At 43.9% G+C, this 27,154-nt stretch overlaps 1 protein-coding gene across 1 annotated transcript in view; it reads left to right on the top strand.

Moving 5' to 3' along the window:
• Cep350 (centrosomal protein 350) overlaps positions 1–16,811 on the top strand; it is a 132,918-nt gene extending 116,107 nt beyond the window's left edge. Inside the window, exons 32-37 of the mRNA XM_032915377.1 lie at positions 266–348; positions 1,200–3,136; positions 3,940–4,344; positions 4,467–4,613; positions 6,883–7,005; positions 13,049–16,811. Of these exons, the coding sequence (XP_032771268.1) occupies positions 266–348; positions 1,200–3,136; positions 3,940–4,344; positions 4,467–4,613; positions 6,883–7,005; positions 13,049–13,213 (2,860 nt within the window). The 3' untranslated portion in view covers positions 13,214–16,811. The remainder of the gene's footprint in view (positions 1–265; positions 349–1,199; positions 3,137–3,939; positions 4,345–4,466; positions 4,614–6,882; positions 7,006–13,048) is intronic.
• The last annotated feature ends 10,343 nt before the right edge of the window (positions 16,812–27,154 follow it).

The raw sequence follows: 27,154 nt of genomic DNA, 5'->3' as shown, positions 1-27,154 counted from the left end.
AGATAGCAGCAGGAAAGGTAGCTGAGTGGTTATAAATCTACATGGATTTATAGCCAAAAAGGCAAGGTAAGCTATCTGATGCCTGGTGGTCTCTACATGTCCCACTAAGTTCATCCACACAGAGTGACAAGGGTCAGAAACAGGCGCTGTGTGCGGTACCTGCTGTAGGGAGGAGGGAAGCTTGTCTAAAGATGTCTGCTTACAGTTGTCAGTCGTGCAGTATCTGCATTATACTCCGTCTTACTTACTACTTTTTCCACTTCAGATCTGAAACGGCAAAAACTTGGAAATCCGTGACAGAGTCAGAGCGTTCCAGAGGGTCCTTGGCGTCCATTGCTGAACATGTTGGTATGTTCCCAAGAGAACAAAGTTGTGTAGACGTAGTTTAAGGCCTACAGAATTCTCCCGCGACAGAAGTGAATTTCTGGGACTGCAGAGATGGCTCAGCACCTTAGAGCATGTAAAGTTTCTCCAAGTTAGGGTCCTAGCACTTATCTTAGACTGCTTACAACTGCCTGTTAACTCTAGCTCCAGAGGACCCAACTCTCTCTTCCGGACTTGACAGGCACCCCTGTGGCAGGCAGGCAGACACACACACACACACACACACACACACACACACACACACACATACACACACGGGTGTTTTACCTATATGTATGCCTGTGCACCACATGTGTGTGTCATGTGAGGAGAGGGCATCAGGTCCCCTGGAACTGAAGTTACAGATGGTTGTGAGCTGCCATGTAGGTACTGGAAAATGAACCTGGGTCCTCTACAAAAATAGCAAATTCTCCTAACCATTAAGCCGTCTCTCTAGCCAACAAAACTTCATTTTTAAGAAGAATGATGGAAGTATATCCCCCCACATTCTTGTGCCTGAAGACATAACATTCTTCATATAGCCTGCTTTTCCATGGTCTCATTCCCAAAGAGCGTATAGAATAGTGGCGTCATAAACTTAGGCCACATCACTTTATAAATCATTCCCAACTTAAACATTTTTAATGTTCTATTTATTCTTAGTACAGTATTTTTTAAAAACTAAAAAAAAAAAAAAAAAACAACAACCTTATAAACAGAGCAAGTCATATTTATTGACCAGAGTTTTTCTTAACTGAAAATTGGCTTTTATTTAAATTTTAGGTCTAAGAACTGAAAGATTGTGATTTAATAATGTTATGGTTTTTTTCTTTAAGATTCTTCATTGTCATATTCTGAGAGGGCCACATCAGAAAGGTCGTTATCTGCATATGCAAAGAGAGGGGACGAGTTGGACAGCCGGATAGAACATTTGCAAGCCTCATCTCCAGTTCTGTCATCCAGAAAAACACAAACAGAGTCTAGAGATTCTCTCGAAAGCACACCCTCATTATCTCCTGTGAAGGAATTAAATGCACCTGATCAGATCCATGACGTGTCAGAGTCTAAGGCTGAAGATTCTAGTCAGAAATCAGAAATACAGGAAATAGAATCCATAAAACTAGAGAGGAGTGAGGGTGAAGATGCTTCTTGTAAGCAGTCAGGGGGATCTGAGGTCCTCCTGAAACTCGACCTGACCTCTGGAACCCTGTCAAGCAAAGAGCGTCCCTCAGACTCTGCTAATGTGCACCAAGACTTAGTTACACCAGCGATGGAAGTGTGTCATGAAAAAGAGGAAGTACGGAAAGACAGTCAGTCCAATCCAAGTAGAGATGACAGCAGCCAGGACATCCTGTCAGCAGGAGGCATCCCTGAGCAAGAATGCAGAGAGAATGGGGACTCTACATTGTCAGGACAACTTTCTGTTCCTAAAGAATCATCCTACTCTGAAGATTTTGAAGTGTCTTCTTTCAAGAAAGGGATTTCTGCTGATGAGATTAGTAAAGATGACTCTGAGGTGTCATCGCCATCACTCAGGAAAGACGCTCAGTCTCACAGAGATAAGTCATGGCTCACGAGGAGCTCTCGAAGTAGAACTACTGGGTCTGGAAGTGATGAGGAGATCAGCGAGTGCCTCAGTGAGAAAAGCCTCTCTGTTCACAGTGGCGTCCACTCTGAAAGGCTGCTGGAGCTCAGGTCCCCAACAGAGCTAATGAGAAGTAAGGAGCGCAGTGACGTGGGCCACGAGCAGGGGGGCACTGAGCCCCTTCCTCTAGCTGCAGTCTCTGCCACGGAGGAGCTACCAGATTTCCACATTGGGGATAGGGTGTTGATTGGCAATGTTCAGCCAGGTACTCTTCGGTTCAAAGGTGAGACTGCGTTTGCTAAAGGATTTTGGGCTGGAGTAGAACTGGATAAGCCGGAAGGAAACAACAATGGAACATATGATGGTATTGTATATTTTGTGTGCAAAGAGAAGCATGGTATTTTTGCTCCTCCTCAAAAAATATCTCACATTCTAGAAAACTTCGATGACTATATAGACATAAATGACGATGAAGAATGTTACTCAGATGAACAGTACCAAGAGCAGAAAGATATAGAATGTCTAAAAGACAGAGAAAACAATATAGCTGAATATTTTTGTGAGAAATCACTGCCTAGTATTCATAATACAGAAGCCTCAGTGGACGAAGGTAGAAGCCTTAACATAAAAACAGACACTCCTGAGGTCCTAGAAGTCCATGTTCACCAACAGTCTTCAGTAGATCCTCCGACATCCTGTAAAGAGAACAAAGCCCTTGTTCCTGCTGCCTCAGAAAGTGCGTGTGCCAGCATGCTTTCTGAAGAATTACAGCAGCAGCAGCTTGCAGAGCAGGAAGAGAACTTTTATTCTCAAGATTCAGAAAAGCCTTCTACTCCTCTTCTGGATCTTTTAACAAGAGAAAAAAACCAGTTAGAAGCTCAGCTGAAGTCATCAATAAGTGAAGAAAAAAAGTCAAAGCAGCAGCTAGAGACAGTGAGCTTACTGACAGACAGTTTACTGCAGGTCTTTGTGAAAGACACAGTTAGCCAGCTACAACAAGTCAAAAAGGCTAGAAATGAGAAAATCCAGCTTAGCAATCAGGAGTGTCTTGACCAAAAGAAAGTACTACCCCAAGACTCACCCCAAAATATTGAGGAACAGTCACTCAGTGTTCCAAGTTGCTGTTTAAGAGCTGAATTGGAAGATGAAAAAGAAGAGATTTCTTCTCCAGACATGTGTCCCAGACCTGTGAGTATTTATCTTGAGTCCAATTACCTTCCTTTGAGGCTTACACTAGTTCTGTTTGGGGTGGACATTCCCCAACCTGCTGCTTATTAAATACTGTTTTTACATACTCAGAGCTGTTTTTCTGTCTGAAGTATAATTGCCCTCTGTTATGTCATGAGTAGTCACCATAGGGTTGTCATGAACACTGTCAGGTTGTGGGAACTGAAACTTCTTTTAAACTAACTATATGGATGGCCCTGTACACAGTCCATACCTCACACCTCCTTCCACGTTCTTTGGAACTTTCCAGTGGTTCTCAGCGCAGGTCTCTTTCACCTGTCTATTCAGTTATAGCACCCTCCAGAGACTAGCAGTTGTGTGATGATTCTGATAAAACTGAAGTATCCCCTCTATGACATAGACTCAGGCTGTCAGCTTGTTTAGGTTGCCCATGGATAACTAAGGAAAGTAATGATTTTGATTAACTTGAGCCAGATAATCACCAAACGTAAGAGTTTTCATTTCCCATTTCATTTCCCAATCCTAGTGATAGTCCTTCAGAAATAGAATGATTAATGATATATAAAGGGAAAAAACTAATGAATAAATATATTTTATTATAAAATTTAATGATTAGGTTTGTATAAGCAGAAGAGTGGAAGAGAATAGGTTTTTCTTACTCATAAGTGACCATTATATTGTAACTTTACATTTCTTATAGAGATGTTAAAACACATAAGTAATAGGTGTGCTTTATCTTTTAAAAGCTGTTAAGTAAGGGGAGGTCACTAAATGGTCCTTTATTTGCATGTGTCTTTCTGTAGGAGAGCCCAGTGTTTGGTGCCAGTGGGCAAGAAGAGCTAGCTAAGAGACTTGCTGAACTTGAGATCAGCCGAGAGTTCCTGAGCACATTAGATGATCAAGACTGGTTTGATGAAGATTTTGGTTTAAGCTCTTCTCACAAGATCCAAAAGAATAAGGCAGAAGAAACAATCGTACCTCTAATGGCAGAACCTAAGCGAGTACCCCAGAAGCCATGTGAGACCTTATCGGTAGTTCCCCATACGGCAGAGGAGGTTGAAAGCCTTGTGCATAATGCCGCAGAGGAGCTTTGGAAATGGAAAGAGCTAGGTCAGGACCTTCATGGCTTCAGTATTCCCGCCAAGTTCCTCGGCTGTGCCAGTAAAGGGCTAGACATAGGAAGCACGAGTCGAAGAGTCTACAAACAGGTAACAAAGGCACCACCAGTTCCTTACCCAGTGTCTGAAATGTGGGTTCCGGGCCAGTTTCTTACTGTTGTTTTGTTTCTTTTTTCTTGTTTTTCTCTTTCTTTTCTTTTCTCTCTGTTAAGGCGGTTTTTGATTTAACAAAAGAGATTTTTGAGGAAATATTTGCTGAGGATCCCAACTTAAATCAGCCTGTCTGGATGAAGCCATGTAGAATCAATTCTAGTTATTTTCGACGTGTGAAAAATCCCAATAACCTTGATGAAATCAAGGTAAGCTGCAAACTCTGTCACCTCCTTTGGTTTCCTGTGTATGTATACAGATCTATAAATGACATAGAAGTGGGCAGTTGTTTATGTATACCATGAGTAGTAGTTCACAAAGTCAACAGTAGAGGGTTAATGTGAACGGGAACATTAGGTGCTGGACAGTCAGGTCTGACGTGCACACTGGTATAGTGGGTCCTGCATGGTCATGTATTTTCTTACACCAGCAAGTTTTGCTTTTATTGTTTTTGTTGTGTGTTGTTCGAGATCGGGCCTATGCTGACCTCGGACTCACCGTCCTTTGACTTTGAGACTCCCAAGTGCTGAGATAACAGCCTTGAGCTCCTGGGCCTGGCCACAGAGCAGTGCTTCTCAGAGTTAATGCACATAATCATCGGGGGTGCTTAAAATGGAGCTTCTGAGGAAGGAGCCTGAAACTCTGCTCTCAAGTGTGCAGTTAATACTGCTGACTCCAGGGTTATTCTTCAGCAGTGAGGTGTAGGAGTTGAGTTTTTCAAACTTACTTAATCATAAAAAGTCCTCTAAAAAGATTTTGTGCTTACAGACACCAATTTATCTATAAGCTATGTTATGTGTGGTCTGAGCTTGGCTAACTGTGGGTCATGGGCCGTATCTAGCCATAGCCTTTACAAATCAAGTATTGTTGAACCACAGCCAGACATACTTGTGCTTCCGTTTCCTGCTTCCCTGCCTTAGCAGCACAGTTAGTAGAAGAGAGGTAGATGACAAAGACCATGCTGCCACAGAACCTGAGCTATGTACGTCTGATCCTTTACAGAAACGTTTTCAAAGTACACTGCACAGTTCATACCTTCCATTCATCCAAGTCAGTAACTCTCCTGAGTACAGCATGTGCCTGTCCACAGACACAGTAGTAGGATGGGGCTCACATCAGCAGTTTAAGAATCTTGTCCAGCGATTATTCTGATTTACAAATGTATTTGCTCCTCCACTGAGATCATTGTTTATTGAAATACCTTCAAAAGTAATAAATAATAAATTGTTAGAAACATAACAAGCTAAAATAAAACACGACACATAAAGGTCATCATCAAACTGCATATCATGTGTGTATATGAAGCATAGACTAGATGCTGCATATCACATGTGTGTACATGAAGCATGACTAGATGCTGCATATCACATGTGTGCACATGAAGCATAGACTAGATGCTGCATATCACATGTGTGTACATGAAGCATGACTAGATGCTCATATCACATGTGTATACATAGAGTATAGACTAAATGCTGCATATCACATGTGTATACATGAAGCATAGACTAGATGCTGCATATCATGTGTGTACATGAAGCATAGGCTAGATGCTGCATATCATGTGTGTACATGAAACATAGAGCATATACTACATATCACATGTGTGTACATGAACTATAGAGTACATACTGCATATTTAAGTTTTTAATATTTTTAACTTTAAATAGGTTTTTAAGGATGATTGTTAATAGCTAAATTCCTATGTTATAGATGCACGTAGTGGCACATGCCTATAATCTCAGCATCTCCAGATGAGGCAGGAAGATTACAATGAGTTTGAAGCCAGCCTGGGCCACAAAGTAATAATACTCTGCCTCAAAAACCCAAACAGAGCAGCAGAACTGTGCCAAGCCTTGTCAGTATTTTATATAATGTTTGAGATGGAGGCCTGTGCTCTTCTGGTGCAGTAGTGCTCCTAACTGCTTATGGGGCATTTCAGGTCAGAGATACAGGGTACATTTTCTTTAACAGTTTTCCTGCTTTAAAGTTAGCAATGACGTGCGGGAGAGACAGCCCAGCAGGTAAGCATGTGTTCTACTCTTACAAAGAACCCAAGTTCAGTTCCCAGCACCCACCCATGCTGGGGGGCTTACAACAGACTAACTCCAGCCCCAAGGAGTCCAGCACCCTCCTCTGGCCTCCTATGAGAACATGTTTACACCTGCACACATAAGCACCTAAGTAAAAGGTTTGTTATTAAAAGAACAATGGTTCTTTTAAAAACTCAACTCTGAAGTGATTTTTCTTTAAAGATATACCATTGGTTTTACTTTTATATGTTCTATAAAAACAAAATTGTTAAGAACATAGAATCTGAGATGCTTCCCTCTATATTTATTGTAAGAGGGATTAAGTGGAAGAAGACTATGTTCTTCAACCAGAAGTACTCTGTGAGCACAGGTCTTCTCTGGAGTTGTAAACGTGTGTCTCTGGGTGGATATGCTTGTGGTTTACTGATCCCTCTCATTTCAACAGCACTTCATAACAACTGAGGTACTCAAACTGTTCAGTCTTAAGAAGGAGCCAAACCACAAGACAGATTGGCAGAAAATGATGAAGTTTGGACGAAAGAAGAGAGACCGAGTAGATCACATCCTGGTCAGTGCTCCCATTCCCCTAACTCAGTGCAGAGAGATTCCAACAGGAGGAGTGCATGTAATTAACCCTGAGTGCATGAGACTGGAACCCACACCTTCATCCGCTGCGTTTCCTCTCCTCGTGTGAGGAATGGCTTTCTTCCGTTCTGTTGAACAAGTACTTTAACTTAGCCAACAGAAATCTGTAGACGCGTTGACAAGCCAGCCCCTGAGTGAACTTGAGATGAAGGCAGTGGAGTGAGTAGTGTGGGTCCTGGAGCCCAGCTGTGCACTGACCCTGCCAAGTGTCAGACCTGAAGTGAAGGTGTTAACTACCTCCCTGATCGAGTTAATTGAGAGAATTAAGTATGTATTTATTTTTAGGCATGTGTGTTGCTTAGCAGGGATACACTCTCAAAATGTATCCTTAGGACAGTATTCACACAAACCTAGAACGTCAAGGTCATCCACTTGACGTGCCCGCTTGATGCTTTTAGGAAACGAGGTAAATATCAGACGGATGAAGCTGCTGCTGGGCTAATACGGCATACTATTTTTCAGTAAACTTTTATTTATAAGTAGGAGTACACTCTAATAATAAAAAGTATACGCCAAGACATAAACAAACCAGTAATAGTTACTTATTATCATTATTAAGTACAGTGCATAATTGAAGGTGCTATGCTTTTGTTTTGTTTTGTTTTGTTTTGTTTTAGGGACAGGGTCTCACTGAGTAGCCCAGGTTGGCCTCTTAACTCAGTCATCCTGACCCGGCCTTCTAAGAGCTGGAATTAGAGGAATGGCCTGTATTACTACTGTACAACGTCCCTCCCTGCCCCATGTGTTGTCTATCCTAAATGACTTTATTTTTGAAACAAGGACTTTAAGGGGGGAAAACTTCATGGTTACATTTAAATTTATAACTTTAAGAAATCATGGAGGAATGCTTGAAGTGAAAATGGAGGAAGAGACAGCTAATGGTTTAAAAGTAGGAGACAGCTACCCAAAATTGTTAAGCAAGATGTCTTAGATAAGTATTTTAAGTATGCGTGAAAGAAACAGGCACAGGTAGTTTCTATACTGGTTCAGCACGTAAACATTTACTGTGTTTTGTTAGTAAGGCTTTGGCATCAAAGTTTATGAAGATAACGTCTTAATAGTGGAAGGGGAGGGCAGTGATTGGGAGCCATCTTCAGGCCCAAACCATAAAGTACATTATTTTTTTACTGTAGTCATCCTTCTGTACAGTTCATCCCAGAGCTTGCTTACTTCTCTGGTTGGACAGGGACCCTTTGACCGACATCTTTCATTCTTTGTATATCTATGATGCAGAAATAAGATCACATATAAATAAGACCACATTTTTGTCTGTTAGTATTTACTAGTCTAATTTCTCTAGATTCATTTTTCATTACAAATACTAAGATTTCCTTTTAAACATATGGTGTATGCTCATGTATGCAAATGTCAGTTTGTCTTCCATTATTGCTACTACCCTCACGTTTTGAAACTGTCTGGTTGGATTGAACCTAGAGCGCGCTCACTGATTGATGGCACTGGCTGTCGCCTGACTTACAGGTGTGCAGCTGTGCCCTGCTTCCACCGTGATCCAAATTCAGAGCCTCAGTTTGTACATTGAGCCATCTCCCCACCACCACCCCCTTCCTCTTTAAAAAGCTTGATGACAGTTTATTAGAATTTGAACTCCGCCCCCCTTCCCAGCCCCAGCCCCAGCCCCAGGGTAGGCAATCTATAATTCTCACAGTTGCCCAGGGTATGAGTATGGAGAAGAGAAGAGGGAAACCATGCTGTTTGAGAGAAGCCTGAATGGAGGTCAGCTCCAGGACTAGAGAGGCAGGCAGAAGCAGCCAAACCTCATGGCAGCTGAGAGGGACTGTAGGAAGGAAAAGAACACAATCTACCTTCCTTGAGACACTTCCTTAGCTAGATCCTTGACCTGTCCAGCTGAGTGAACTTGAGGGAGGAGGGCAGAGGTATGTCTCCACCTATAGGTAGATTTCATTTTGCAGTAACATTCCCCAACTCTAAAGAGACAACCCTAAAATCATATAGGAGTGAGCTGACACTAGGGGATAGATAGGTGAAGCCCATTGCTGTCATGAAAACCTAGAGACCCAACCCCAAAGCTGTTGACCACAAGGGATAAAGGCCTGGACTAGAGCTTTAGTTCCCAACTCATGTGTAGCCCACAGTCAGGAGGAGAAGAGAAACCAGCACCCCTTCCAAAGCCATTTCTAGAACTGCTACTTTCAGAGTCCCTGGCCTGAGTTGCCTGTCCAAGGTTGCTGTCCCCTCCAATGTAACCATATCTGCCATTTCAGAAGTTGGAATGATAAATAAATCTGGCTTCTGCCGGGTGAGAGTCATCAAATATGGTAGCTGAGGTACCCATCCAGTAGGCCTATCTAGGGGCGCCCACAAGCCCATCAGTGGCTCTGTAGCATTACAGCCAGCATAGGTAGAAGTGTGCAGGAGAACTAAAGGCAAGAGTTAGCCGCAATGCAAAGCCCTAAGCAGGAGACCGGAGAGGCCAAGCAGGGACTGCACTTTAGATGTTCAATTAAAAGCCATTAGAGAACTTCCTGATGGACTCCCTCCCCATCCTCCCTTCCCCTGGGGCCTCTAAGGCTGGCCTCAGAGAGAAGCCCAGGATTTGCTTTCAGGAACTTTGGTAGTTGTTGGAGTGACTAGAATCACAGTCTGAAGACCCTGCTGGGTCATCCCACCCCCAGTCCTACATTACAAGCCCTTGATCTTGTGAAGTCTGGCATCATCCCAGCTTACCGCATTTGTTGGTTCTTTCTCTGCAGTTAACTACTATATTTACTAGGTCGTGTTATCTGCAGTTGATATGCCTACCTCCATCTAAGTCATTGTTTGAAAAACAAGAACTGAGCTTGCCTGTAATCCCAGCATTCAGAAAGCTGAGGAGGCAAGAGGATTGCCATGAGTTTGAATCCTACCAGGACTACAAAGTGAGACCCACTCAAAAAACCCACAGCCATGAATTTGTAAAATGAACATTTCTGCAATCACTAAAAGGACCTATGTTCCAGACATTGACCAAGCACCTTCTCTTTACACTGTGTTAAGCACTGGGAAACTACAAATGGAAAGTTCTCAGACCTCACAGCCTCGCAGACAGACAGATGTCCAGACTACGGTTTATAGTGGAGGGACGAGAGCAGAATGAATGCACAAAAGGCCCACACAGGTCAGAGGTAGAAAGTCCTTCCAGGAGAGCTGTGCTTTAGTCAGACAGCATGTGACCTGTTTCCCAGCTTGTCCACAAGGACGTTGTGACGACCTGGGCCACATTCTCTTCACAGTTCCCTGCCATGGCTTAAGCCTTTTCCCCCTTCGCACTCTCCCTGCTTTGTCTGGGAAATCTTCACGCAGTCTCAGGTATATAGGTCTACGAACCGAGCACTGATAATAAATCAAGGATTTTAAAGCATTTCCTGGCTGTATAGCTATAAATTTAAGATTGATTAAAACACATTTGAGTGCCAGTGAAGTAGATGTGCTTGTTTATTTCACATAAAGAATCAAATCTTGGCTGCTATTTTGTACGCAGGACGTAGAGCGCCCTCAGCATTTGCAGAGCTGATTGATGCTTTGATTTCATAGGGGCTGAGCGCCACTTTGCGTAAACCCATAGTGCAAAATGGCAGAGTATATTTGAACCATCTCAGAAGTTGTTGGAAATTCTGTTCTAATTTCAAGCCAAAATTCATTCAGTGATTTTTTTTTTTAATGAGACTCAAGTCAACAACTCAAACAGCACTTTTTAAATCAAACACAATGTAGTCCGAAGACTTACTGACTAGTTTGATGCTTACATCTGAGGCGTTTACAGTCGAAAACACCAAAGTTCTGTTTCCCATCATCCTGTTTTCTAAAAATCAGAAAACACTAAGTCGTAACATACAATAAAACCTCAATCTAAATTGAGGTGTTTGGGTCACCTTTTGATAATATAGCAGGCATAATGTCACACAGTGCAAAGTGCAGGTTGTTTATTCTGAACCAAGACCATAGTGATATAACACATGTAATACCAGAAACCCCTCTGAACCATTATGTTTGATTTTTGATCATTGTACATTCAGAAGTCTTACAGTGTGTGTGTGTGTGCACACGCACGTGCACGTCTAGTCAACAGTTACCCAGTTTGTGCATGTGGGGGGTTACTGTTAGACTGACTTATTATTTCTAAATTAGTGAATTTGTTTACTTCCCACAGCAGCACACATATCTGGAGGCTGTGTGTGTAGTAGACTCTGAAGACTAGAAGGAAATGATGGGCAGCTCTGTAATCGTCATTGTAGTACCATGGTGGGCTTTGATCTGAGAGTCAGACGGAGAGGAAGTGTATTGGTTCTAAGACAGAAACGATTCCTGACCTGTGGTGCTGGCAGTTGCACCTGGGGCTTCGTGGCATGCTAAGCAGCACGTGCTGTACTAGTGGGCTCACTCAGCCCCACAGAGCCTGCCGTCCCCCAGGGAAAAGCAATAGTTATTGTTGGCAACTGGTCTTAAGGAACCACAGTGCTTCTCCAGTCATCGCAACCTTGCATGGTATTTGGGGAGGATCCACATCACAGCAGAGAGATGATGAAAGGAATACTGTCATTAGCTATGTCTACTGCAAGCATAAAAGTATTTCTTAAAGACCGAGACCTTCTTCACAAAACTTAACTGAGAAGGTGAAGTCTCTTATGAAGACCTACTTGTTAGACTTCCTTAAGCAAGGTCGCTCCCCAGTACACACAGCATTAGGTTGGCCTTCATACCAGCTCCGTGGTAGGTTAGATCCATTTCTTATAAATTACATGTGATTCTGTGGCCTAGTAAACACAGGAATCTGGGTTAAAGTAGTTTGAGGATGGGCTCTCTTTAGTAATGTTGTTCATTGTATTCACTGAAAAGGAGTGACCGTAAGTTTACTGGGCTATAGACCCCTCTTCAGTAGAGCCATCCGTTCCACAGCTACAGATTGGCAAACAGACATTTGTAGCGCTGAGAGTCTTCCTCCGAAGAGAAGGAGTAATATCATCACCTTTTGATGTGTCAGGCCCAACTGAGCTAGATGTGTGCACATGGAACATGTGTTGCTCTCCTCCCCACCTCCAGGTGCTGTGGGCCCTGCAAGTCATGTCACTGCTTCCTTCATAAGGGAGGTGGAGGACTAACTAGTTCCCTACTTCCCTACTCTGCCTAGCCCCAGATGACACCAAAATCAAGACAAACCAGGAACTTTCCCCTGGTTTTCTGCCATTAGACTTGAGTTAATGATCCTGTAACTGCAGTAGTTTTGATGAGTTTGGAACTCAGGGCTCCTTCCACCCAGTCTCCATTCCAGCTACACTGCAGTCGTAAGAAGGCCAATGCGTGTGTTCTTGGAGTGCAGTTATTTAAAATTATAGCCAAGAGAGTTAAGACAATAAGCAAGCCATAAGCCTGGGCTGGTGTTGTTTCTAACTTGATTAGTTTTCATTTGCCTAGGAATCCCAAAAATTCAAAAATGCAAGGAAAGCAAGTGATTGTAACAGTAATTTAAAAATAAACTTGATCAGTGTTGCATCTGTAAAAATATTTTGTTTTGAGAAGCAGCCTATGTAGTCTTTGATGACCTTGAACTTGCAATTCTCCTGCTTCAGCCTCCCAAGTGCAGAGTCACAGGTGGTCTGCACCACCATGGCCGTCATTTATTTTGAATACTCTAGAATGATGTTACCTTTGTCGGATGAGTAGAGTTTTCCTTTGCAGTGCACCATCTAGTCTTTCCCGTAAGCTCCTGTGTGCATCCACTCATGTTAACACAGCGCTGGACTTGTGGTCAGTCTGTCTTTTGTAGCTACAATGTGCTGGAGTACCGTCATGTTGGAATGGGGCTATTTTTAGTTCAGATGCCAATTTTAAAGGTGTATTGACATTATTTCTTTGGGACATTGTGGACGGGACTCTGTATAACATGGGAGGTGTTTAAGTTCCTTGCTCTGTGTGACAAATTTGCTAACGTATTGCCTTCTAATGTCCAGGTCCAGGAGCTCCACGAAGAGGAGGCCCAGTGGGTTAACTATGATGAGGATGAGTTGTGTGTGAAGATGCAGCTGGCTGACGGGATCTTTGAGGCCTTGATCAAAGATACTATTGACGTTCTCAATCAGATCAGTGAGAAGCAGGGGAGAATGCTACTTGTGTGACATCTTGCAAATAAATCGAACACTGAGTGCTAACATGAGTCCTGGGCCTTTCTGCCTCCTGATACACACCCCATCTCCACCATAGCAAGAGCGCTTCTGGACCGCGATCCTGTTCTTATGGACGGCTGGTTGGAGTTCATGGGACAATGTGGTGTATCTGGTAGTGCAGCCTTTGCCTTTACAGACTGTCCACTGGATTGTGTGGTCCTTTCCCGTGGGCAGGGTCACACTCTGTGATGAGACTTGGTATCACCTCACTAGCACCCATACCTACTAGGTCTCAGATGAGGGCTGAGAACACCAGACCGACCTCTGAGCTTAGACAAAGCCTGAGTCTCCTCATGAGACTGAGTCTCATCAGGAAAGAGAGGTACATAAATTCATCTTTTAACTTTCAAAACATAATCCTGGTCTATACAATGAAACTCATAAGTGGACATTCTAGTCTCTGCAGTATTAAACCCATAACCACTTCTAAAATAGGCAAACTCACGGTTGTCTGCCTACTTCACACTCTGGAGTTTTATTTCTTCTTGAAGACCATTTTCTTCCATTCTTGAAGTTGAGCAGCACCAAGTGGAGTCAGAAATAAGTGGGAGCTTTGCTTTGGACACCACCTAAAAACTGTAACCCATTGCACTGTGTTTAATTTTCCTGTCTGCGGAAAAACAATGTCCCTCCCAGTGAGGACGAGGGACGCTCCAGGACTGCTGTGGGCTGTTCCTCCGCCCTCGCCCCACCCCTGCTCAGTCCTCATCTGTCCTAACCTCTACCAGCTGCTCTCAGAACCGTAGCTACTCAGGACCATCTCAGGCGTCCAGGCATGGCGAAAGTGGGAGTAACTCATTTTGGCCTTCAAACTCTGAATCCCCATCTCCCGAGGAAGTCGGATGCTGTTACTTGAATGATTTAGGAAATGAGTGTGTGCACCAAAGACAAGAAGACACTGTCTATAGTCTGCGTGCTTGTTTTGCTCTGTGGAATATTTTTAATTTATTTTAAGATAAATTATTAAGTTGAAAATGTGTGTCCCTGTTGAGAAGTGAAAGACTCTCACAATTGTAAACCTCCGTCTCGAAGCGTCTACAGTTAGTTTTGTCTTCGCACAGGAAATCTGCAGTTTTAATAAATCTACACACACACTGAAGACGTGAGTTCAGCTCATTGAAAAGACAACAGGCATTTACAGCGTCACCCGTGACAGCAGGAGCGGGAGATGACTTGAAAGACTCAAGTTTAGTCCTGCCTTTCTTGCAGCGTTGCATCTTAACAACTATTACCTGTATCTGAGGAACATCTCCAGATTCCAGCTGCTACATTCGAGCACAGGGTGCTCTCCTGGGCCCTGAGCACCTGCCTTCTTGACTGTTTCTCTTCATCAGCCCTGTCCTTCATAATCCCAGAGAATGTGGATGATCTGAGGTGTGAGTGTAAATGCCTTAACCTTAACAGTCCCGACCAGAGCAGCATGGTAAGACATCCGCTGGGTTCACACTCACCAATACCCTGGACATTATGGCTTCAAAACACATTAGGAAACCCAAAGACAGCGTAACCCTTAAGTATGCACGTTTGTTCTTTTCTGCATCTTCCTTCCCGACTTGCCTTTGCATCTGCTGTCTTACTCTGCACACGTCACTCTTCCGTTTCATCCTGTCATTACGCAGCGTTTGCTGAAGTCATCATTGGATATTTGCATTTTGCACAGTGACTGGTGTGCTAGCTCTTGACAATGAGAAAGCACTGAAGGGTTCCAGTTGGGGCTCCTGACTGCTCAGGTGGGTGCTCCTCAGCGCCTCTTCTGTGCTTTTGCTGTTGAGCTGTCGTCCTTAGCCATAATGAGCATGTTGACCAAGAGAAGCAAAGGTTTCCTGAGGTTATTAGCCAGTAGTGTGGAAATGGTTTTCATGTGGCCAATGAAAGCAAAGAGTTCTCTTCAGTTTGTGTTCTTTAGAAGACAGGAGACATCTGTGTCCATCCCTTGACTGTTTGTAGGATCATATTGTCCTTATGATACGAACTTTACAGCTGCTATAAGTTTTTATAAATGAAAATCAAATCATAATAGGAACATAGGTTTTCCGTGTCTTCATTATTTGGACCCAAGGTTAATTTTTAATAAGAAAGTGTATCTTGTACTCTTTACATTATCATGCCAGAAAGGGAAAAACATACTAATAGAAGTCCAAGGACACAGCAATCAGGACAGTGCCGGGACCGTGGCAGTGACCATCCTAACCTCCTCCAGCTGTCTTCACTATCCAAGATCCTGCATTCCAGATACGAGGCAGGAATAGACCAGTCTCATCCTTTGCTAGCAATCATACCTGCAGTTTGGTAGCAAAAACAAGAGAATCTAGAGATAACGGGTTTCTCCCTATTTTAACTACTTGGCTCTAACTGTGATGGGTTTATTGTTAGGGTCAGGAATGGTGGATGTGGACGCCCAGCCACTCACTCGTTCCATACTGGGGTCTTTTTAATGAAGCTCTGCCTCATAACCAAGAACCTAAATACGTCCTCTTTCTAATCTTTGCTCCCTCTTCCACACCCTGTCCCCTCCTGTCTTTCCGCATTAATTCCTCTAAATGATCTTTGCATTCGCAGTAATACCTTTTAGAATAGCACTGTCAGAACCTAGTAGTAAACCACCATGTAGGCTTCAGAGTCACTTCTGAGTCCCAACAATTTGTGCTATCCAGGGCAGTTAACTCTGGGTTAAACTAGTACAGGGTATCGATTCCCTCTTCAGGTCTAAACAGGAATTTTTACTCTAGGGAAAAGTGGGAAGAGCTCAAAAGTAGTTAAGGAAGGTGACTTCCTTCTGTGACTACAGGTCTCTGAGAAATTATCTTTCAAAAGAGATTGCATTCTCATAAGAGTGTTGTGGCCTATTGATAAAAACAATTTTGTTCACTTTCTTGTCTTGAAAAAAAGTGGCCTTAGCTTTTTGCAATACTTGAATAAAGTGTGTACTTGCAAAAGAATTTCTGTAGCACAGCATTAGAGACTCATAACTTTTCTGCAAGAAATTCAAACTTACATCTTCCTTTTACTACCTTAAGAATACTAGTGAATAAAACATTAATTCAAAGAGCAAGTGATAGAAACTACAATGACGTTTAATGCAAATTGTAGGAATTTACATGTTTACAAATCATCTTAAACTGGTTGTGCAACAATTCAATAAAATCTTTGTATTATAAAAATGTGAAGGAAGTGTAAACTGGTGTAAAGGAGGTACTGTCATTTTAATTAACCTGTGTTTCAAAGCTTTTCCTTCTGGACTTTGCAAGCCTTCTTGGTTACACATTGCAAAGCATTCTCTAGGGGCTCAGCCTCCTGTGTGTACTGTACTGTGCAGACATGAAAAATAAACCCGTTTACTGTGTGTGTGTGAGGAGCCTGCGCATCAGGCCATTTTCAGCCAATAGTCACCCCGTGCAGCTCTTAGAAGCCTGCACAGAAGACTGAGGGTGTGGTTTGTAAGTACGCTCTGTAAAATAACTGGGAAGTCCCATGTATACCCTGTAAATAGATTTGTTAACTAAAACGTACTTTAAGATGAAATCTGTAAATAAATTGATTTATAAATTAATTCCATGTCCGGTGTTAAATCTGTCTACTCATGAGCCAGGTTGAGAAAAAAGGGCTCCTGTAATTGAATTGTTTCTGATTTGTTCTGGTTCAGGCACGTTCTTAGAATGAGGGAGCCTGGTGTAAGCTGTGGACTCTGCACACGGGTCCCCAGCACAAACAGCCAAGCACCCTGGTCTCTTGACAGCCCATTAATTCCTCAGATAATCAGTGAGCTTCACCTGTGTTCTTAGCATTGTGCTTAGTGCTGGGGAGACAGCAAAGGAGACAGACATGGTCCCTGGCCTTGTGGAGCTTAAAGTCTAATGAAAGAGCATCATCAAAAACACTTTTGAAAACCAGTGCGTGTCAAGCTGTCGAAGGCTGTAAAAGAAGCACGCACAGGGAGGGGGATACGTGAAAGAAGCATGCGCAGAGAGGTGATGCATTAATGAAGCACGCGCAGGGAGGGGATACGTGAAAGAAGCATGCGCAGAGAGGGGGGAGATACGTGAAAGAAGCATGCGCAGAGAGGGGATGCATTAATGAAGCATGCGCAGGGAGGGGGATACGTGAAAGAAGCATGAGCAGAGAGGGGATGCGTTAAAGAAGCACGCGCAGGGAGGGGGTGCGTTAAAATGTGAGTTCCCTAGTAAATCTTAACTTGATTTTGTTTTTGGACAGAGGATCTCACTGTGTAGTCAAGCTGGCCTCAGACAGTGAACATGTACAACCCTCTTATTTCAGCTTCCTCCTCAGATAGGATTCAAACATGCCAGCATATCTGGCTTTTATGTTTGTCTTGACCTTGATGGGCTTCGTCCAACTCCTGGTAAATGTCATTTCTCCCACATGACTTGTCTTACTCAGCCCTGCAAAATAGCACATAAAGTCACACACAGTGCAGTGGGGCCACAAAGATGACTGGGTGTGGAGGGTGTAATTTATTTCTGGAAATAAGAGCTTGGTGAGAAATGGATACAGAGCAGAATCAAAGAATTCCAACAGTGGAATTATGTGGCACCCAGGCAGAAGGACCCGCCAGCCTCTCCCTGATGTTCAACCACCTTATGGCAAAGTCTGCTGTGTCTTTAGTCCTTGCCTCATTAAGGAATCCTCAGAAAACCATAGGCCCCACATGGTAACAGATACCACTCAACTCAATAAAATTAACAAAGTCTGCATACCTACTATGTGCTGGATACTGTGGCTGGTGCTAAGGTAGGCTGGTTGGGGTGGGGGAGCTGGGCTGCTATAACTTAGAATCAGGACGTGAGAGCATGGCAGTGAACAGCCGGGGATGGTGAAGCGCCCACAGAAAGGGGCTCCAGACGAGTTCAGAAATCACATGCTAGTTGCTCAGAAAAGTGTGCAAGGTAGAGAGATTGTGTTTCTTTTCACAGGTGGCTGAGCTGTGTGGCTGAGCTCAGTAGGCAGATAAGTGCCTGCCAGGGTATGATTCAGGGTCACCCAAGCAAACAGGACATGCCAGGCTTAAGTGACACTGTTCTCTTACAGCCAGACGAAAAGCTGAGCTCTACATCCAGCCCCTGTAATTTCTCAGCCACCCCAACTCTATGACCAGCAGATCTACAATGCAGCTAGCTCCAATGAGGCCAACTGCCAGCACCCTGCTCAGGCTGCCCTAGGAAGGCTTTCTCTTCATTACTCCCCATTACTGTGGAGAAGATCTGGGGACACGTCGAGAGCCAGACGCCAGGGCCTAAGCAGAAGTGTACCATTGAGTCTAAAGCAGGGCGACTGTAGGAGGCATTCAGGTCCAAGGCCTGTTCTTAGTGTGATTCCCACAGGTGGGGGGACTGCATGTGACTAAAGTCTAGCCCTCACTGAAAGCCAGCGCGGCGCAGTGCAGCACAGCGCAGTACAGTGCGCCACAGAATAAGCTCCCGATGTGGAGGGCAGCTCGGTCTGATGGTGACTATTTAGCCTCCTCTATGAATGACGCCATGGCCTCCCTCTCATTTTGAGACAATCTATCTGGAAAACCAGATCAGGAAGATGAGACCCTCTCTGGAGGGTGACCTTCATTTAACTAAGGCATGTGTCTGGAATAAACCGGGGCTGGGGGTGGTCGTTGGTTGGTTGGTTTAGTTTTTTTTTTTTTTTTTTTGTTTTTTTTTTCGGAGCTGGGGCACGAACCCAGGGCCTTGTGCTTCCTAGGTAAGCGCTCTACCACTGAGCTAAATCCCCAGCCCTGGTTTAGTTTTTTTGAGGCAGGGTTTCTCTGTGGAGCCCTGGCTGTCCTGGACCGCACACAGAGCTCCCTCTGCCTCTGCCTCTGCCTCTGCCTCTGCCCCTCTACCTCTATATCTCTCTGCCTCTCTCTGCCTCTCTGCCCCTCTGCCCCTCTGCCCCTCTGCCCCTCTGCCTCTCTATCTCTCTGCTCCTCTGCCTCTCTGCCTCTCTGCCCTGCCCCTCTGCCCTCTGCCCCTCTGCCCCTCTGCCCCTCTCTGCCTCTGCCTCTGCCTCTGCCCCTCTGCCCCTCTATCTCTGCCTCTCTGCCCCTCTGCCCCTCTGCCCCTCTGCCCCTCTGCCCCTCTGCCTCTCTGCCTCTCTGCCTCTGCCTTTGCCTCCCAATTGCTGGGATTAAAGGAATAAGCCAAATTTAAGACTTTTTTTGAATTTTTTTCGTTTTTGAGGAACTGCCAGGTGTACCACTGATCGTCATCCCACCTGAGCAGACATCTTTTCCAGCTCTAATTCTTCCCTCCTCGAATTATGTGTACTGGTGGTGTTGGCAAAACACAAATGCCACCCTCCCCTGCCAGCAGCAGACAACCGAGGATGATTCTGCTTCCCTCACCACCTTGACCAGTTAGTTCAGGGAAATTCCAAGTCATTGTGTAGAGACAGCCTTACAATGGAGTGTGGGATGAGTGGGACGTCTGGAATAACAAATCTTTCTTCAGCTGTCCGGGTGTTGCCACAGCAGGTGAGACGTTCCTACAGCCCACCATGAGCTTCCCAGGAGGTACCCTTGTCTACGACTTCCTTAGAGACCACTGCCTCTGGTGCTTGACCCAAACCTTCTAATTCCAAACAAATGAAAGAGCAATTCATATCTTGACTGAACTTGGCATATCCTGGAATGCCACTCAGTGTCTATCACACTGAGTGAGGATTAAGGATCCTCAGTGTGACAGAGAAGTCTTAATGTCCCATTGTTCTATCCAACTTTCTGCCATCCCTTGAGGTCCCCATGACAGGAAGGTCCTGAAGACAGAATTGCCACAGGTAGAGTGAGAAGAAGATATGTGGCGGGGTGGTCAGTGTTTGGGAGTCTGTAAGAGTAACTTACTCGCCTGATGTAACTGTCATCTCCAAGGCTTACTGCCTCTGTCTGCTAACCTAGGCCTAGTCCTGGAAGCTTCTAGCCTCCATAAGATCTAATCTAGGCCTAGAATGTTTGCAGCCTCTGAGTCTTTTGCTGAATAAGCTCACCCTTTCTAGTTCTTTCTGAGCTCTGGCTGGCTGGTCAACTCAGCTGTTCTAGCTCAAAATTCTCCAAGCTGACTGACTCAATCTGGCCTCTCTCAGTCTTGTTGGGTTGCAGACCCAGGACAAGGAGCTGAGGTGCATATTTAACATACCAACGTGGACCTGGCCTCCAGGTTCTCCCAGCATCCCTCAGTCCCTATCTGTTATGGCTGGCACATACCACCCTCTACCCTGAACTTTGCAGCCCAGGAGCTGGGCCTCCCCTCTCTGAGAAGCCCCTATATAATCCACAACCCAGACATTTTGGTCCCCCTTTTCTCTCTCTCTACCACCTCTGCATTTTCTCTCTGAGTGCATGAAAGCGCTTTCTTCCCTCTTCCCTCTTCCCTCTGTTTCCCTCCCCACGGTGACTTTCCTGGTATGATTCCTTGGGACCAGTGAACTTGACCAAGAGCTGCTTCCCAGTAAACACGCCTTTATATACCTCGATCTGGTTTGAACTGAGTCATTTCACCAGCAGAGAATGATTTATCACTCTGACTGAATTGCTGCGCTTGGCCTCACACTTACTCCGACTCTGCTCTGCTCTTCTGGCTCCTTCTCGTTCTCCGGCTCATCTGTCTTCACCGGTGTCTAGCTTGCTCTCTCTCCAGCCTGTCTGTAAAGCTCTGCTGGGAAAACTGCCTTCCTCCCTTGCTCCCTCAGCGCTGTTCCCTCTTACGTTGTCTCTTTCTGTTGTGAGAATTGGGCATCTCACAACATCTCAATCTGTTAACTCTTTCTCTGATTCATCACTTTACTTTCATTGTTTGGGACTAAAGGTGTGTACTGCATGTGTGTTTGTTTTCCAACCAGAGGGATTAAAGGTGTGTGCTAAGGGCTGAGCCATACCACAGCCAGTAAATAACTCAGTCTCCGGGTTCTCAGTGTGATCTAATGTCCTGCAGTAGGGATCCACAGGGCAGCACAGTGCAGCTGCCTGCCCGTGGGCTCTGACTTAGCTAACATCTTTAACCTGGTGATTTTTGTCCCAAGGGTGGGACGGTGTTTAATGTTCAGGTGGCTTTTGTTAGCAGGGTTTTTCAATGTGTTTGTATACTTATTTGGTTCTCCTATTTTTTCATCTCCACACCGCTTATCTAGGACAAACTGCAGAAGGTCCATTTTATGTGACAAGATCCTGGTGACGACTGTATCTGTGGTGTCCTGCTCAGACTGGAGCGGTTTTTGGGATCTGAGCATATAACTAAAGGAGTTTTGAAGCCGTGATGGCATCTCTGGGTCTGTCCAACAGAATGGTGGGCTTACATTTGCATTTGTGTCCACTATGGTCAGGCATCTTGTAATCTGTGACCCTCAGGCCCCTGTGATTGTCACTTGAAGTTTCCCATGAAGAACTGCCCCGGCCTGCTTGATACAGCCTACTTTGCCATGTTGCGTGTCCAGGGCATGCTGCCAACGTCACACATCATGCTGTATCTCAGACTTCACTGGTTTGCTTTTGCTTTTTGGTTGTGTGTGTGCGTGTGTGTGCGTGTGTGTGTGTGTGTGTGTGTGTGTGCGCGCGCGCGTGTGTGTGTGGTTTGTTTTGTTTGAAAGGGGAATTAGTTTTCATGATTTGGTCCATTTTATATCAAAGGTGAACTTTTGTTCTTTTGTTCTATGGTAGGGCTAGACAAGTCATCACAGCAATCTGCCGAGTACAAGTTAGATTAGCTTTTCAATTGCAATATTTTATTAAGTTTTTAAACTCACTTCACTTTTTTTTAAGTTTATATTTATGTGTATGGAGAGGTAGGGGTGGAGACCTGACTTACCGGTGGTTCTACACCACCAACACCACCACCTACACACACCTGGGCGCTGGGAACCAACTCCAGTCCCCAAGAGCAGCAGCACTCTTAACTGTGGGGTCATCTCTCTCACCCCTTCGTTCCACTTCTTTAAAATGTGTTTCTTACTGTGTGAGTGTGTGGTGTAGGGGAGGGGGACACACATGCCACAGTGTGAATGGAACTTGGTCCTCCAGACTTACACAGCAAACACCTTTATCCTCTAAGCCATCTCACTGAAACCCGCCCCTTTCTAACAGCTTTACTATAGGCACTAATAAGAGTGGTTAATGGAACCTGCCAAGGAAAAGACCGATACATTATTCAAAGTCATCCAAGATAGACAACACATGGGGCGAGAAGGGCACGGAGGGATGGTGATGGGACGCTTAACGTAGCACGGCATTTACTTAAGCAGAGAAGAGACCATGCACTGCATAGTCCTTTGCAATGCCTTGGTCCTCCACGGCCAGCAGATCCATCCTGCAGCTAGTGTGGGCAACATGGCTGCAGTGCCCCACGCAGGCTGCAGTGGAAGAGTTTCTCCTTGGCTCTACTCCAGCAGAAAGCTTGGAGCCACCGACAGAACATGGAGCTCCCCTGACCCTAAGAAGGAAGAGATACACCCTCATGAGATTAGCCCAGCCCTTGCTGTGGGACCTTTAAAAGGAATCTTATCAGTCCAAGGCCCATTCTAATATTCCCACGCATGGGCAGAAAGCGAACTCATTGCCTTCCCCACAAGGATGAAGGAAGAGGGGCAGAGGGAAGTTTGGAGGAAGTCCAGGGCTTCTTAAACTCTTTTCTACTTGCGACGCCTTTTTGCTTTTCTCTTTTTAAATGAAACTCAAGTCGGCAACTCAAATAGCAGCTTTTAAATTTTTATTATTTCATATGTCTGAATATTTTCCTATACATATTTCTGGTATCATATGCATGCCTGGTGCATGAGGCATCCGATCCCCAGGAACTGGAATTAACAGAGTTATAAGCTCCCATGTGGAGGCTGGGAAAAGAACCTGGGTCCTCTGGAAGAGCAACCACTGAACTCCCTCTTCAGCAACTTCTTTAAGTCAAACATTCTGAAACAATCGGAGAAATACTAACTTGATACTGGTGATGGTTTGGATATGCTTGGCCCAGGGAGCGGCACTGTTAGGTGTGGTCTTGTCAGAGTAGGTGTGTCACTGTGGGTGTGGGCTTTAATAACCTTGTCCTAGCTGCCTGGAAGTGAGTATTCTGCTAGCAGCCTTCAGATGAAGATGGAGGACTCTTAGCTCCTCCGGCACCATGCCTGCCTGGATGCTGCCATGTTCCCGCCTTTGTGATAATGGACTGAACCTCTGAACCTGTAAGCCAGCCCCAGTTAAATGTTGTCCTTTATAAGAGCTGCCTTGGTCATTTGTCTGTTCACAGCACTAAAACCCTAACTAAGACAATACGTATACACTGAGGGGTGCTAATTAGAAGTCTTTTCTTCTTTAACTTGTCTATCTTAATGATAGAAAAATGAGACACCGGGACTCTTCCTGTGAACCCGGATGAGTGACGAGATATTTAAGGGTAGACCAAGGGAGTGGGCCCCAGAAAGATTAGGAAGACTGTTTCTATAAGAGCAGGGGTTTTATAACTATGTAGCCCTTCAATCTATAACAGACAATAGTCTCACATCTGAGTGAGCATGTCTCAAGCAGTGTTTGTTGGTATCATGTAGTGTAAAGCATGTGCAAGGCGGAGTGGGCCTCTCATGTGTTCATGTGTTCATGTGCCACAGGGGAAGTGGCACAATACAGCATGGGTGGGCACTGCCAGAAACACCTCCGGTTCAGTTTGCATTTACTTATGAACTAACATTCTGGCTATTGTACATTCATAAAGCTTTTACTGTTGTCAGAATTTTTGCAACTCCTATGTTCAGTTACATGACTCACAGTTTAGAAAGACAGGGTCTAGATCCAGGCCACTGACCATTATGAGGGGACAATGGATTCTTTCAAAAGATTGAACCAGAGAATGTCAGATCATTAGGACTCCTAAGCACCAGAAAGCATGCACATGAGTAAGCCACCTCGCAAGTATTGAACTAAGGTCTGAGAACTGAACAGAGACCCCAGCCAAATTTTTCATAATCCTGTGCCGAAGGATGAAGAACTAAACTGTAGTAAAACAAAATGTCCTCAGAAGAAAGACATGGCGTGAGGAAGTCTACAAAGGAAGCATAGCTGCTACCAGATTCTCTTCCAGTAAAAAAGGATCACTTAAAAAACATCAAATAAGTTCCAGGGCAGCCTGGTCTACAGAGTGAGCTCCAGGAGAGCCAAGGCCGTACAGAGAAACCCTGCCTTGGAAAAAACAATAAACAAAACTGCATATGCAGTCTATAAGAGAGGTGAGTAAAGTGCTTGCTTGAGGACCTGAATTCTGAATTGAGATCCTCAGTAGCCATGTAAAAGCCAGGCATGCCTTGTAACCTCAGCACTAGGGATGGGAGTAGAGAGGACAGGCAGACCCATTGACTCACTGGCCAGTCAGTCCAGGCAGGGAGCTTCAAGTTCACCAAGAAACCCTCTTTCAAAAACTAAGGTGGAGGCTACTGCCTGACTTCATCCCTCCTGGGCAGCACTTCCAATCTCTGTCCAGTACAGTCCTACACATCTTGTACTAGGGCCCAGCCTGGTGAATACCTGACCTTCCCCTCCACAAACCCTCCTCCAGTGCTCCAGCTTAATTTGGCTGGCTCTGCCCATGCCACCACAACCCCCAGGCTTTGACCTAGACACCCATCCTGTGGGCTAGCCCAACCCCCTGTCTTCACCAGACTTTATCCAGCTTCAAGTCCACCCCAGCTCACATACTCTGCTCAGTCGCAAGTTACCATGTCCATCCATATCAGACACAGAACTAACTGAAGGAGTCCACATGCACAGGTCTCTTAGTAAAAATACAAACTCTGGGAAATTTCAAGACAGTATCCCACCCTACACACCAATTTCCAGTCCTACAGAAATGTTTCTCAATGAGATGAACAAATACAGAATTCAGGACACAGAATTTAAAAGATCAGTCATAAACTCCATCAAAGAATTTGAGGAGCTCAAAGAAGACACAGAAAAACAGCTCAGTGGATTCTCTCAAAGAGAATGTATTTAAAGAGAATAAACACCTAACTGGTGCCCAAGAAGACACAAACATGAGGCTGAAGGAAAAGACAAAGGCAATCCAGGATTTGAAAAACAAATTCAACAAAGATAGAGAAACACTGGTGAGAACTCACACTGTAGTGAATGTGAACCGAAAAACTCAATAACCCAACTAGAAAACCCAAAGGGAGCACCACACATAGAGTGGACCAAGTAGAAGATGCAGTATCAGGACTCAAAGAGTAATTAGACCACTGTAGAACACCATAAAATGACAGTCTTCAGATTATAGGCATAGATGAGAGAGATCACACCACACTGTCCAGATCTTCAACAAGAGCAGAGGAGAAAACTTCCCCAAACTAAGGAAAGACAGATGCAAGAAATATATAGAATACAAAGTAGACAAGACCAAAAAACTCTTCACAAACTACCATAATTAAAATACTAAACATACAGAACAAAGAAAGAGTATTCAAGTATTCAAAGTTTAAAGAGAAAAAAAGTCATATGTAAAAGAAAACCCATTGAACTGACATAAATTTCTCAGTGGAAACTCAGAAAGCCAAAGAGCTTGAAGCAATGTCCTCCAAGTTCTAAAAGACCACAAATGTCAACCCAGACAACTGTACCCAGCAAAATTGTCAACTGTGGTTGAAGTAAAAAGAAAAAAAAAACTTCCATAATACCAACAGGTTAAAAGGATTCATTTCCTGCAGACCAACACAAAAAGAATTGGAAGCAATATTCAAGGTTAATAGATGAATAAGTATAGTCAAGAGACTGTTGAAAGAAAATAAATGAAGCTATAATTACCAAAACACAAAGTATGACCAAGAAGACGAACAGGAAAAAAACTGCACTCAACACACAACTTCTGATAATAACTTTAAATATTAATGGCCTCAATTCCCCAATCAAAAGACACAGGCTGGCTATTGTCTACATGAAATTTGCCTTACTTACCTTTAAAGATAGGCACTACCTCAAAGTGAAAGGTTGGAAAAAGGTTTCCCCATCAAATGGTACCAAGAAGCAAGCAGGTACTGCTTGCATAGTATCTGACAAAATAGACTTCAAACAAAACCGATAAGGAGAGATAAAGGATACTTCATTCTAGTCAAGGGAACAATGAACCAAGAACATATTACAATGCCTAACATATATTCAACAAACACTGGTGCACCTAGTTTCATAAAAAGGATACTACTGAAATTAAAGTTACAAATTAACATCAACTGATTAATCATAGGTAATTTAAAAACCCTGCTTTCTCCACTAGATAGGACATCTAAAAAACAAAATCAGAATTAAATGGCATCATACATCAAATGTACTTAACAGATACCTTCAGAATATCCACCCAAATACCAAAGAATATTCATTTTACTCATCGACTTATGGAAATTTCTCTAAAATGGATCACATCATGGGACACAAAACAAATCTTAAGTTTCAGGAAAAATGAACCATAAATATTCTAACTTAAAACTGACAGCAAATAAAAAAGCAAACAAAAACTCTAGTAAATACACAAATTCATGGAGATTAAACAACACCTTACTAAATGCTGAATGGGACAAAGAGGAAATCAAGAAGTTAAAAGAAATCCTGGAACTAAATGAAAATGAACATACAACAAAGCCTCTGGGGCACATCAAAAGCAGTCCAATATGGGAAAGTTATATTTCTAAGTGCCTGTGTTAAAAAAAAATCAAAGAGTACAGACAAATGACTGGATGATGCAACTCAAGAAGTTGAAATAAAAATAAAACATTCAAATCCAATCAACAGCAAGAAATGGTAAAAATCAGAGCAGAAATGAATGAAATAGAAATAAAAAATAATATAATCAATGAATCTAAGAGCTGGCTCTTTGAGAAGATAAACAAGATCTGTAGACTCTCTTCCGACTAACCAAAAGTCAGAGAAGA

The sequence above is a fragment of the Rattus rattus genome, chromosome 10 (genome assembly GCF_011064425.1).
Source record: "Rattus rattus isolate New Zealand chromosome 10, Rrattus_CSIRO_v1, whole genome shotgun sequence".
Taxonomy (NCBI): Eukaryota; Metazoa; Chordata; class Mammalia; order Rodentia; family Muridae; genus Rattus; species Rattus rattus.
Note: the sequence above shows the minus strand (reverse complement) of the source record. Positions and strands in the feature narration are given on the sequence as shown.